This window comes from Caretta caretta, chromosome 1, assembly GCF_965140235.1.
Source record: "Caretta caretta isolate rCarCar2 chromosome 1, rCarCar1.hap1, whole genome shotgun sequence".
Classification (NCBI taxonomy): domain Eukaryota; kingdom Metazoa; phylum Chordata; order Testudines; family Cheloniidae; genus Caretta; species Caretta caretta.
In genome coordinates this window covers 169,706,893-169,720,499 of record NC_134206.1, presented here as the reverse complement: position 1 = coordinate 169,720,499, position 13,607 = coordinate 169,706,893, and the positions used below count along the sequence as shown (strand labels likewise).

The 13,607-nt window shown below is 41.5% G+C and overlaps 1 protein-coding gene across 1 annotated transcript in view; it reads right to left on the bottom strand.

Moving 5' to 3' along the window:
* The window catches only part of ADAMTS5 (ADAM metallopeptidase with thrombospondin type 1 motif 5), a 48,443-nt gene that overhangs the window by 27,698 nt on the left and 7,138 nt on the right, over window positions 1–13,607 (bottom strand). The window contains exon 2 of the mRNA XM_075133302.1: window positions 5,854–5,986. Coding sequence (XP_074989403.1) covers window positions 5,854–5,986 — 133 coding nt within the window. The remainder of the gene's footprint in view (window positions 1–5,853; window positions 5,987–13,607) is intronic.

Here is a 13,607-nt window from a genome sequence, read left to right as displayed (position 1 = left end):
GCTTGAGAAAGAAGATACAAAAAGAATGTATTAAGTAATTCTTCCCATGGATACCATCAGAGAAGATTTGGATGAATTGTAGTCTCTTGGTTTTAGAAAGGAACTCAGACTAATTATTGTCACCTGGATATTTGCCCAAACTTTACCTTTCATGTGGGAAGAGTAAGATGAAAGTCAGACATCCTTCACCATTGTTTCTCGTGCTATGAGATTCTGTGCCCTTGGCACTGTATCCCCTTGGGATGGAAGGACTACAAAAGATTTGTTCCGATCTAGCCTAGGGCTTTTTCTTATCTGTTTTATCTTGACAGCCTTAAACTCAAAGGGCTACATCTTCATCAGTAAAAACAAAAAGCTACTGTGAATTTAGTTACATTTCGTGCATATACGAAATAACACAAATGTTAAAACACTGACATAGACAAAGAAAATGACAACTTTCTCTGCGTACTCACATATCTGTCATATAGTATAATTTACCTGTGAGCAAAAGCGGTGCTCAGATATCAAGCGAAACTCACATTGACTTCAAAGTCTTGTGGAGAAAGGTCATAGTCACCAAGTTTGCATGCAGAGTTTAAACACGCCTATTTCAGTGTGAGGGAGGTTCAGATCCAGGCTCTGGGTTTGGCCTTTTATGGAGATAAGAGACAACTATCAAATTCACAGCTGGGTCCAGGTTCTGAACCTGCCCTCAAGCCTTTTATCATTTTTGCATGTGGGGTTTTGGTTTGTGTCTATACTTCAGTATGTTTTTCCTGAGTAAGGACTGCAATATCACTGTCTTTATACTGAGCTCAGAAGCATGTCTGCAGTGTTAACAGTATTTGCGCTGGCAACTGTAAACTGGGTTCTCACAAAATGGGAGCATGTGCTAACGCATACCGTAGGATGTTGACACAGAGAAAAAGTTTCAGTAAGAAACATGTTATTCCCAAATTGTAGCTTCCATACAGCTCCATAATGTCATGACTGTACCTATCTGTTGAAAGTGGAGAGGAGGAATTACAGGGAAAAGGATGAAATTAATGAACAAACAAAAGCTTAATTAGTTCAGTGTTGTAAATGTCAAGTTACATTCTAAAAATAAAACACCGGGAAGAGCATATGTGAGCCACATTACTCAGGAGGATACAGAGAGCAGTGAGGTGCCAGTTTGATCACAGACGGAGAATTAGGCAATTTTCAAAAGGCCAGATGAATGTTAAGGTTCCTAGCAGAGAGACTGATGTTATCCTCCATCACTGCTTACCAAAATTGCCTTCTGCAAAGTTGAAATAAAGAACAATTAAATGTTCAGTTGGAGCCTCACCTGGTAAGTTTCTATGCACATGTAACTCTCCATGAAGTAAACAGGAGTTTTGCATGCTGTTTTGCGGTGAAGACAGTGGACTGGGATGCAGGTGATGTAAACTGGGTTCCTGGCTCTGCCGCAGGGTTCCTCTGTAACGTTGGGCAGATCACTGGTTCTCTGTTTGCCTCAGCTTCCCAACTGTGGAATGGGGGTAATACTGTGTCCTTTCTCCTAGCCTTTGCCAGTCTTATTTCTTTAGACTGTAAACTCACTGGGGCAGGGTCTGTCTCCAATTATGTGTGGGAAAAAAATCTAGTACTTTGGGGTCCTGAAATCAGCTGGGGTTTCTAGATGCGGCGGTAATATAAATAGCAACAAGTGGTTACTAAATTGACAAGTGTAATACTGAAAATTAAAGGATGTCTGGCGACTCTGGATCATGTCAAAAGCCACATTCTGATTGGCTGCTTGAGCCTTTTAATAACATCACGCTCATGCACCATATCTCAACAGGGCACAGATGGGACTTCCACAGCGTTAGCAATGAAATCTTTCTCTCACATTTCTATAGTCCCCACTACCATGGGGCCTAAGCACATCACAATTTTTGATGTGTTTATCCTCTGTGAGGTGGCAAGTACTTTTACCCCCACTCTAAAGTGGGGGAACTGAGGCACAGGGAAAACTAAGTGACTTGCTTTAGGTGACAAAGGAAATCTGTGGCAGAGCAGGGAATTTAACTCATGTCTTCTAAGTTCCAGGTTAGAGCCCTAAACTCTGGACTATCCTTCCTTAAGGGGAAGGACAAAAAAGCTGCAACTGTCAGGAAACAGAACCCAATAAAATAGATCCAAAGTAACAGGGAAAAGTTATTTACAAACCTTTTCCTACGTGTTTTGCTCACTTTTCTACTAGGAACTATTTGCCATGGAAGAAGGATACATTGCATAACCACTCCTAGAACTGTTTTATTTTTAAAACTGAAAGGTAAAGATAAATCCAAATCAGGGTGTGCATGAGTAACCTACTGGTGACCTTTTCATGTTGTTCAAGGCATTAGACCTTTGGCCTCATACTTTCCAATACACCTGTGATGTCCACCTGTTTCATATTAGTATGCAACCTGTGGGTTTACGGTTATAATTAACCTATCTCTACAGTTCCTAATGTTATCAACCACATGAATAGTACCATCCCAATTACATGTCCAATGCATATTTTAATACAGGAAAATCAGTACATATGTATTCACCACAAATGATTGAACATCTTTACAGGTTATGTTTTAGAAGTATAGCCCATACCTGCTGCTTGCTTTTGCTTGTGGCAGAAACTGGATTATTACCTTCAAAGGTATGGAGGTCTCTTCCATAAATACTGTTTTTGATGCATCATCCTTAGCATGAAGAATGTTGTATCTGATTCTCCTTCACCATAAGCCTGTTTTATGTGAGTCTAACTTCACTGGGCTCAGTTAAATTATTCCTGTTTTACACCAGCATAAGTAGGAGAAAATTGAAGCCCAACTTTGCTGAGTCCCCTGCTATGAAACCTTCTCCAAGTCTAACTTACTGTCTGCTAACCGGTGTTCTATGAATGTTATTTCAAGACTCCACCAGTTTGTTTTTGCTTTCATGTTCATAGACCTCTGTTGATTCCACCTGTCATTGCTAGTCATTCACATTCTGTCTTTCAAAAACCACTGTGAAAAATTCACATATTTTCTCTTTTAGGGGTAAATCCAAACCCGATGTATGTGGGTGTGAAAGTCCTGCTGGTAGCTGAACCACTGAGGTTCCATGCTGTAGCAGACAGAAGAGTCCCCTTCTGGCCCCCTATGCATTTACCCAGCCCCAGCCTGTGTACTTGGGCTGCACACAGCTGTGGATTTGATCCTTATTTCCATTTATTTTTTTGATCTTCCTAAGAAAGGACACAATCCTGCAAAAAGTCCAGCGCCGTCTATGAGGTGGTAGGTGCCTTCAAATCCCACTGAATTCAGGTCAAAGTAAGGGTGTACAACAATTCACAGGGTCAGATTAATTAGTTACCACATTTGGGTTCTCATGTTATAACACATCACAAATCCCTTAAAGAACTGCAGACAATTATTCTGATTTGCTTCTTAGCTGGCTTGCTTAACCAATCCTGCTAATAGAAAAGACCAGCTAGCTTTGGAATACTTAGAATACCCCTGTCCTGAGGGTGTTTTCTGCCCTGCTAGGTGAATTCCACTGAATAACTAAGTTATTGTAAAATTAAATCCACTCCCTTCCTGCAAAAAAAGGGAACTGTAAGACTCCAGTATGGTAGGAAGGAATTCGGCCTTCAGCTTAGACACATCAGGGTTTTTCCCAAAGAGTTTAACTACAGGGTAGTCCCACCACACTTTTATTTTTCTTGACTTTTACTGTCATCTAAGTACCAGACTAAGCAATGTTAGTGTGTTTTTTGCCAGTGTCTCCCACTTTGGGTCTCTCACACACACACACTTCCCAGCATCTCACACTTTGGGTAACAAACACACACAAAGACCAATCTGTGACTGGACACCCCCTCCTTATTAAAATCTTATGGTGAGGAAAACCTGGCTATTAGTTTAAACAACTTAGAACTAGAGTTCTTGTGTGCAGTGGGGTACTTATTTATCCACTAGTTTCAATCCCTGCCTTTTTTATATTTAAAATTATAGTTTTTACAGGTTCACGGTAAACCTCTAGGTAAGAAAGTGGTGGGATTTTTTTCAAAGAAAAATCTGCTTCCAAATTACTAAAAATAATTCAAGCATGTTTATATTTTCTTCTAATTGAGTTCAAAGGTATCATCTTACTCATTCATCTCCTCTCTTCTCTTTAATGTATAAGATATTTAAAAGTATTCTATGAATTTATTACTGGTGAAAAGTATCCACAGAACAGATCTAGTAAGAGTGGCAGCAGTGCAAGCTTCCACAGCATTCTCTGCCAGTGTGCATTAACCTTTAGCTGGAGGTGCCATCTCTAGAAGTCAGAGGATAATTCAGTCTATATGCTCCTTAATTCCTTAGCCATTCTGCTAAGGGTGTCAAGGAGGGAATCAGTCAGCTCCAGTTCTGAAGGTGGGTTTTGTGATGTGGACTCTTCTTGCTGGGAAATGAACTAAGCAAACACAATTCCTATAGGGTCAATGAATAACTATCATATAGTGGCACCTATCTACCAATGCTTTGAATTTGTGACTTAGAAGGGCTTTATCTCCTATTATGATTCCAGCCCCCCTGTTTAAGAACTTTCAGGATCAGGATCCACTCTGACATCATTTTATAGGTTTTCCTACAGCAAACGATTTAGCTCAAGCCATCTGTAGTTTCATTCAACTGTGTCACTGCAAGAGTGCCAGGTTAGTTTCTCCTTATTATTTGAGGGTGTCTGGTGGAGAGGCTAGAGCCACTAACATGAAAACCATGAGTAAAGCCCAAGTGACTTCTGATTGCCATTCTAGGGATATTAGACACAGGACTCTTTCCCCCTACCTGCTAGCTATTTGAAAACTGAACTAGTGCAATGATACTCCCCAAACAAACTTTCCTTTGGTTTGGCATGAGGTACAAGGCAATTCAGAAGTTGGCACTGCCTGAAAGTCTCTTGCCTTGTTATTTCCTTCCAAGAATGTTAAAAAAATTGTTTTCCATTTCCATTACCGTTCACGCTACAGAGCTAATAGTTTTTATACAAACAAATCTCCAGCAATTATGATAGTGTGAATGATTGAGGAAAGTGAAGATCTGAAACATAGTGTGGGATCTACTGGTAAATTAAAACTGACGAAGGTGTTAGCAATCTGTCTCGAGGAATATATGATACCAGATGTAATTTACTGGTATGCAACCCCTCCTCCATCATTAATGCAGTCTTAAATGTCACCTTCTGAAGGCCACAGAGTGGATTTTTAGTGTAAATTATTGCCTGCTGAGCATCAGCTGACACATGGTTGAGTGATTTTTGAGACTAAGTCTCTGGCACCTAAATACTATTTTCAGCTATTTTAGAACCGATTTTAATATTGCATTTCACCATAAAATTGGAATGTTAATAGGGTGAAAATAATATCAGCATTTTCCCATTCCATGAAAGCTGATTTCAGCCCACTCAGCAGACAATAAAAAAACATACTGACTGAATGTTCATAACGATTGCTCCTGAAAGGTCCAGTAAGTGATTCTGCAGTGTAAGTTACTTCCCACAGTATGTATACTAGATGCATATAAACCATAATAGACCGGGCCAATATTTTCTCATAAGGGACATGTACTGACATTTTTGGACAGTAGCAGTCCTTGAATTTTCACTTCAACTACTGATTTAAACTGACATTGTCAGAAAGGAAACACCTACTGTGCGCCTTCACTTGCCTTCTGATCTCTTATTAGTTAACCCCAAAGTGCATATGTATACAGCTTTAATCCCCAAGTGTACATCTGAACCAGGGGAAATCTGGAATTAATTGTGAAGTATTTTGGTTACTAATGCAGCTGTTACAAGTGTTTGATTTGGCAAGGGAACAGAAAAGGCACTGCATACCAATTTCGTGAGCCACTGTAAAAGCTGCATGGAGGCCGTCATCTTCAATCACTGCACAGCTGCGTTCAGGAGAGCATATGGTCCCAACGTCTGCCATTCCCAGAGTATCACATGAATGATGCCCACATAAATCCTGCCAAGAAAGAGAAAAAAGTCATTAAGATAAATGTTTATACCCACAGGTAACAACAAGTAGAGTCACCGGCCCTTTGCAAACAGCTGGACCCGGATAATACTACTAGTACTTTGGACGGTCATCTATTAAGGATCTCAATGCACTTTAAAAGCATGATGGCCCAATCCCACCCCCATGACAGTCAATGGGAGACTTTTCATTGACTTTGAGGGGAGTTGGATAAGACTCGTAATTATTACTATGGTGCCTAGAGGCTCCCACTGACATCAGAGTCCAATTGTGCTAGGCCAGGGATCGGCAAACTTTGGCACGTGACCCATCAGGGTAAGCCCCCTGGTGGGCTGGGCCAGTTTGTTTATCTGCCGCGTCCGCAGGTTTGGCTGATCGCAGCTCCCAGTGGCCGCGGTTCGTCGCTCCAGGCCCATGGGGGCTGCGGGAAGCAGCGTGGGCCAAGGATGTATTATTAATCGCCATTTTACAGATGAGGGAACTGAATTGTAAGTGATTTTTTTCAAGGTCACTTAGAGAGAGCTGGGTATGAAAACAGATTTCTTGACTCGCAGTCTCCTGTTGTAACCACAAAACTATGCATTCCTAAATGGCACTTATAATTAATAATTCCTATATTTTTCATCAGTAGATCTCAAAGCACTTCACAGGCGTTAACTGATTTATCCTCATAACATCCTTGGGAGGAAGGGCAGTGCTATTATCTCCATTTTATGGATGGGGAGCTGAAGCACAGAGAAACTCAATGACTTGTGCAAGGTCACACAGGAAGTCTGTGGCAGAGGAGAGAATTGAATCCCAGATCTCCCAAGTACTAGACTAGTGCCCTGACCACTGAACCATTTTGCCTTTCTTGCTGTCCTTTAGATTGTCGAAAAACTATGCTGTATGCAGTGTGGTTGTAGCCATGTAGTGGTGGGAGTCTGCTATAGACCACCGGACCAGGGGGATGAGGTGGATGAGGCTTTCTTCCAGCAGCTCGCAGAAGCTACTAGTTTGCACGCTCTGGTTCTCATGGGTGACTTTAATTTTCCTGATATCTGCTGGGAGAGCAATACAGCGGTGCATAGACAATCCAGGAAGTTTTTGGAAAGCGTAGGGGACAATTTCCTGGTGCAAGTGCTAGAGGAGTCAACTAGGGGGGGAGCTTTTCTTGACCTGCTGCTCACAAACCGGGAAGAATTAGTGGGGGAAGCAAAAGTGGATGGGAATCTGGGAGGCAGTGACCATGAGTTGGTTGAGTTCAGGATCCTGACACAGGGAAGAAAGGTAAGCAGCAGGATACGGACCCTGGACTTCAGGAAAGCAGACTTCGACTCCCTCAGGGAATGGATGGGTAGGATCCCCTGGGGGACTAACATGAAGGGGAAAGGAGTCCAGGAGAGCTGGCTGTATTTCAAGGAATCCCTGTTGAGGTTACAGGGACAAACCATCCCGATGTGTCGAAAGAATAGTAAATATGGCAGGCGACCAGCTTGGCTTAACGGTGAAATCCTAGCGGATCTTAAACATAAAAAAGAAGCTTAGAAGAAGTGGAAGGTTGGACAAATGACCAGGGAAGAGTATAAAAATATTGCTCGGGCATGTAGGAATGAAATCAGGAGGGCCAAATTGCACCTGGAGCTGCAGCTAGCGAGAGATGTCAAGAGTAACAAGAAGGGTTTCTTCAGGTATGTTGGCAACAAGAAGAAAGCCAAGGGAAGTGTGGGCCCCTTAATGAATGAGGGAGGCAACCTAGTGACAGAGGATGTGGAAAAAGCTAATGTACTCAATGCTTTTTTTGCCTCTGTCTTCACTAACAAGGTCAGCTCCCAGACTGCTGCGCTGGGCATCACAACATGGGGAATAGATGGCCAGCCCTCTGTGGAGAAAGAGGTGGTTAGGGACTATTTAGAAAAGCTGGACGTGCACAAGTCCATGGGGCTGGACAAGTTGCATCCGAGAGTGCTAAAGGAATTGGCAGCTGTGATTGCAGAGCCATTGGCCATTATCTTTGAAAACTCGTGGCGAACGGGGGAAGTCCCAGATGACTGGAAAAAGGCTAATGTAGTGCCAATCTTTAAAAAAGGGAAGAAGGAGGATCCTGGGAACTACAGGCCAGTCAGCCTCACCTCAGTCCCCGGAAAAATCATGGAGCAGGTCCTCAAAGAATCAATCCTGAAGCACTTACATGAGAGGAAAGTGATCAGGAACAGCCAGCATGGATTCACCAAGGGAAGGTCATGCCTGACTAATCTAATCGCCTTCTATGATGAGATTACTGGTTCTGTGGATGAAGGGAAAGCAGTGGATGTATTGTTTCTTGACTTTAGCAAAGCTTTTGACACGGTCTCCCACAGTATTCTTGTCAGCAAGTTAAAGAATTATGGGCTGGATGAATGCACTATAAGGTGGGTAGAAAGTTGGCTAGATTGTCGGGCTCAACGGGTAGTGATCAATGGCTCCATATCTAGTTGGCAGCCGGTATCAAGTGGAGTACCCCAAGGGTCGGTCCTGGGGCCGGTTTTGTTCAATATCTTCATAAATGATCTGGAGGATGGTGTGGATTGCACTCTCAGCAAATTTGCGGATGATACTAAACTGGGAGGAGTGGTAGATACGCTGGAGGGCAGGGATAGGATACAGAGGGACCTAGACAAATTGGAGGATTGGGCCAAAAGAAATCTGATGAGGTTCAATAAGGATAAGTGCAGGGTCCTGCACTTAGGACGGAAGAACCCAATGCACAGCTACTGACTAGGGACCGAATGGCTAGGCAGCAGTTCTGCGGAAAAGGACCTAGGGGTGACAGTGGACGAGAAGCTGGATATGAGTCAGCAGTGTGCCCTTGTTGCCAAGAAGGCCAATGGCATTTTGGGATGTATAAGTAGGGGCATAGCGAGCAGATCAAGGAACGTGATCGTCCCCCTCTATTCGACATTGGTGAGGCCTCATCTGGAGTACTGTGTCCAGTTTTGGGCCCCACACTACAAGAAGGATGTGGATAAATTGGAGAGAGTCCAGCGAAGGGCAACAAAAATGATTAGGGGTCTGGAACACATGACTTATGAGGAGAGGCTGAGGTAACTGGGATTGTTTAGTCTGCAGAAGAGAAAAATGAGGGGGGATTTGATAGCTGCTTTCAACTACCTGAGAGGTGGTTCCAGAGAGGATGGTTCTAGACTATTCTCAGTGGTAGAAGAGGACAGGACAAGGAGTAATGGTCTCAAGTTGCAGTGGGGGAGGTTTAGGTTGGATATTAGGAAAAACTTTTTCACTAGGAGGGTGGTGAAACACTGGAATGAGTTACCTAGGGAGGTGGTAGAATCTCCTTCCTTAGAAGTTTTTAAGGTCAGGCTTGACAAAGCCCTGGCTGGGATGATTTAATTGGGGATTGGTCCTGCTTTGAGCAGCGGGTTGGACTAGATGACCTCCTGACGTCCCTTCCAACCCTGATATTCTATGATTCTATTTTGGTCCCAGGCTATTAGAGAAACAAGGTAGGGGAGTCATATCTTTTAGTGGTCCAAATTCTGTTGGTGAAAGAGACAACAAAATTAACAATATTACCTTTCCCAATGCTTTTGCTTTCAGATGGTTGCATTAATGTTACATTGCGTGGACATGCATATACATATTTGGCCTGATGTAAAGGTCAACAGAAAGACTCTCATTGAAATGTCAATGGGCTTTGGATCAGGCCCTTATGTATTTTGCATATATGTAGTATGGACTGCTAAATCGTCAGAAAGTTTAGCACACTGTAATGTGCAAAATGCAATTAACAGACAGAGATGGTCAGATGGCTTAAAGGGAAAATACCAAAATATACCTATTCCATAGTCCATCTACCACTTCAGCATGGTTGAATGAAAGTGCCATTTGAAGACACAACTATATTTTCAAATGGATCTGTCAAAGAAATATCTCTGCTTGGTAACTTTTTTCTCTAAAATAATTCAGATTCTATTCCTTTCTTCCTTCCTTCAAATCTCCATTTAAAATGCACCACTTCTGTCAAGCCTGAACATACATATTACTCTAAAATTTCCAAAGTGGTGCATGGGGATTTCATCCTGCCACTACTATTAATGTCAAGACTGCTACATATACAGAAGTTGGTCCAATAAAAGATATTACCTCACCTACTTTTTGTCTCACATATATACATGTTTCAGAGTAGCAGCCATGTTAGTCTGTATTCGCAAAAAGAAAAGGAGGACTTGTGGCACCTTAGAGACTAACAAATTTGTTAGTCTCTAAGGTGCCACAAGTCCTCCTTTTCTTTTTACATATATACATGTGGCTTTCAATACGCCAGGGCATCTGTATTCAGCAATGCTTTGTTAATATGGACATGTTGCTGACATCACATCAGACTGCATGCTGTGTGTCACCACACAACAGACAGGTTTTCAGAAATTTTGCAACACCACCCAAAAAGTGTATTTATTCTCAGTTCCAGTAGTTGACCAAAGGGCTGTACATGCCAAAGTCAAACCTATACCCAGCTCACCAACAAATGTCACTACCGTGCTCGTCTTTGTAACATTTGAATTTAGCCAAATTAAAACAGGCTGGAAAGATGTCCCCTATATTTTCTTTAACCTTTTTTCCTGTTTTTACAGAATTTCACATAAGGCGATTTGAGTCCCAGATGAGCTGCATTAGTTAGTCGTCACAACCGGAAAATCCCAAGGGAGGAGATCAATTACTCTGAATGCCATAACTTTCAAGCCATGATGTTCCTAAGGTGTCATGCTATTAGGAAGGGGTGTGTGTTCCCTCTTAGGGAGGGAATGAAGCATGTGATCATAAACCCCTATACAGGAAAAAGAAGAAGGATGAAGGGAACAACAGAAATTGTGGATGTAGAGAGCAGACCCATGGATCCAGTATTTGGTGGTGGTAAAAACTTTGGTCATTTGGGTCATCTAAGCGTCCATTCCTGTGATGCAGTAGGTGCCAGGCAATGTGGAAGAAGGGTGGGTGTACACTGCAGGCTCAGTCTATTAATTCTGGTAGAGAGTTGGGCACGAGAGGTGTGTTGGGGATGGGGTGGGGTTTAAAAGAGGACCTGTGGTGTGGGGATTGGAATTGCTGTATTAGCTTCGTGGTGTAGAGCGATTATTGGAAGAGTGTGGCTGTGGGTTGCTCTTTAACAATGGCTGTAACTAGAGAGTCAAACTTGAATTGGCTGGGTTTTGGAGATTCAGATTTACATACTGCCAGCAGCGGTTTATCCTGTTTTTCAATCCTGGGTAACTGTGCATAGATGCATTTTTTTTTACTTAAGTTAATGCTATCATTACCAACATTTACTTAGGCAGACTTTTAGACACGCATTTCCATGCTGTTCTCAGCTCATGATCTCAATTACGTTTCTTTTCCCCTGCATCTCCATGGCTGCTCAGACTTGACCTATGTAACTCATTTTACTGTGGTTCTGTATATGTACACTATGCATTTTTTAATCCTACCAAGTGATGATTCTGAGACAACTGTTCTGCAATTACATTGCTTCATACTATTTACCTCAACTCGCTACCCATTCCCTAGTTGCTTGGTCTTTTTCAATAGCAAAGACTTGAATGTATATTATTAAAAACCTAGCCTGTTTATACTTCTGCAGATTGAAACTTTTAGGACAAATTTTGTCCTGATGTACACACGTCAGTGGTCCCACTGACTATTGATGGTTAGTTGTAAGTATCAATAACATTCTTAGCTTCCCTTGGAGGTGTCAGATGCAACCTTAGATGCTCCTAAAGTAAAGTTGCTGGGAGTATATTGGAGGTTTTTATTGCACCTGAAGAGTATTCTTGCTTAAAATCAGGCCCTGATGTAATGATGTAACCTAATAAATCTGCAGGCTTGCTCAATTTTTCAAACTGCATCAAAAGCACTAAGCAAGCATGGGCCCATATAATGCTTTTAGTTAGTTTCCAAGCATTATTTCCACATAATGTGTGGTTTTCATTTAAAGAGTTAGATACCCATTCATATCTGTCTAATTTCATCTGACCTTTATCTCACTTAATTATCTCCAAATAGTGGTGGAAACTTTCAAGAATAAACATTTCTTGCTGTTTCTAAAGAAAGAATTCAGTCTGCCCTTTGATCTAGATTGCAGTAGTTTCAAAATGATGTATCAATAGGAAACGCATTCACTGTACAGGAGACAATAGATGGTAATCCTAAAGGCTTGGCAAAGAAATGATTTAGGAAAAATGAGCTGTGCATCGAAAGATCAATAGTTAATTAGACAGCTCATTAAAGGCCAAGTTTTCTTAGCATTCTTGAAGTGCATCAAGAAAGTCTGGTCTTTTGCCACCTCCATGTGGCATTGTTGTGAATGAAGACAAGTGTGAAGTGTCCCTGCTGAGACTGGAAACTAATTTTGCTTGAAAATCTTTAATTCTAGTTGTATGTCTGAGAACTGGAATAAACTGATCTGTAACAGATGCAAATTTTGAACCCTGACATTAAATAGTGCCTTAAGCTCTAGCTAGATATACTTTGAGCAAGAAGTTTAACTTTTCCCCACATTTCTTCCATTCATAAACCTTGCTCTTCAAACACACTTAATTCTTCATCGTGTAACATCTTTTGCATGTTAGAACTGTAAAAGCGGTCTAAAAGCATTTGAAAGAGGTTTCTGGACATGCCAGAAAAAAAGTGCCTTGGGCTACCAAATTGGTAATCTGGCAGACAATTAGAAGTCTGTGCATAAATGCATTAGGCCTAGCTTTTTGGGGGGAGGAAGTCAATACAAATATTGTGAAATATTGCAATGGTTTGCTCACATCTACTTACATGCACAAAATTACCACATATTATTTTCCCCAATGACATTTCCTACACAAAACATATGATATTTATATAAGGTCAATGGAACTGCTCTGCAAGTAAGAATGACAGCAAATGTTGTAATTATTTAGTGTAATAAGGATCAGTTACACTGGACAATAAACATCAAAAACCTATGTAGAGATACTGCTGGCAATTGGCACAATGACAGAGTGACCTCTGGCTTACTAACAAAGGATAATAATTTGGATGAGATGGTAAAATAAAAAGAAATAATGAGAGCCAAAGAAAGCACGTTCTCCACTCAGTGAAATTATCATCCATTGAGCTGAGATAATCCAATGCTTGCTGTTAAATTTTAACAGCACTGTCAGCTTGATAGTTAAACTAAATCACATAAGCAGGACCCATATAATTGCTATGTGGAAAAGGGCAGGACTGTGGCCTCTGGCTCTAATGTGAACTTTTTTGTTAGAGCCAGGCATGACGGTACTATCACTGACTATGCTGAGCAGTACTTATGAAAGACTTTTTCACGTTCTGGTTGCCTGTATTTGTTGTGAGAAGTATCTATTTTAGTTTTCATATGATTCAGGGTGGAATGAAAGGAAAGAAAGAGAACGGGATTTTGTCCAGATGTTTTCAGTAGTTCTCCTCTGGGAGCTTGCATTCAAGTTTAGCTTAGGTCATGAATGATACAGGTTGGGGGAATTGTACACAGGCCTGGATTAAATAATTTTGGGACCCTGTGCATTATGGAAATTACCCCATCCTTAAACTACACAGAGCATGTGATATAGAAGACAATTGCCACCATAGG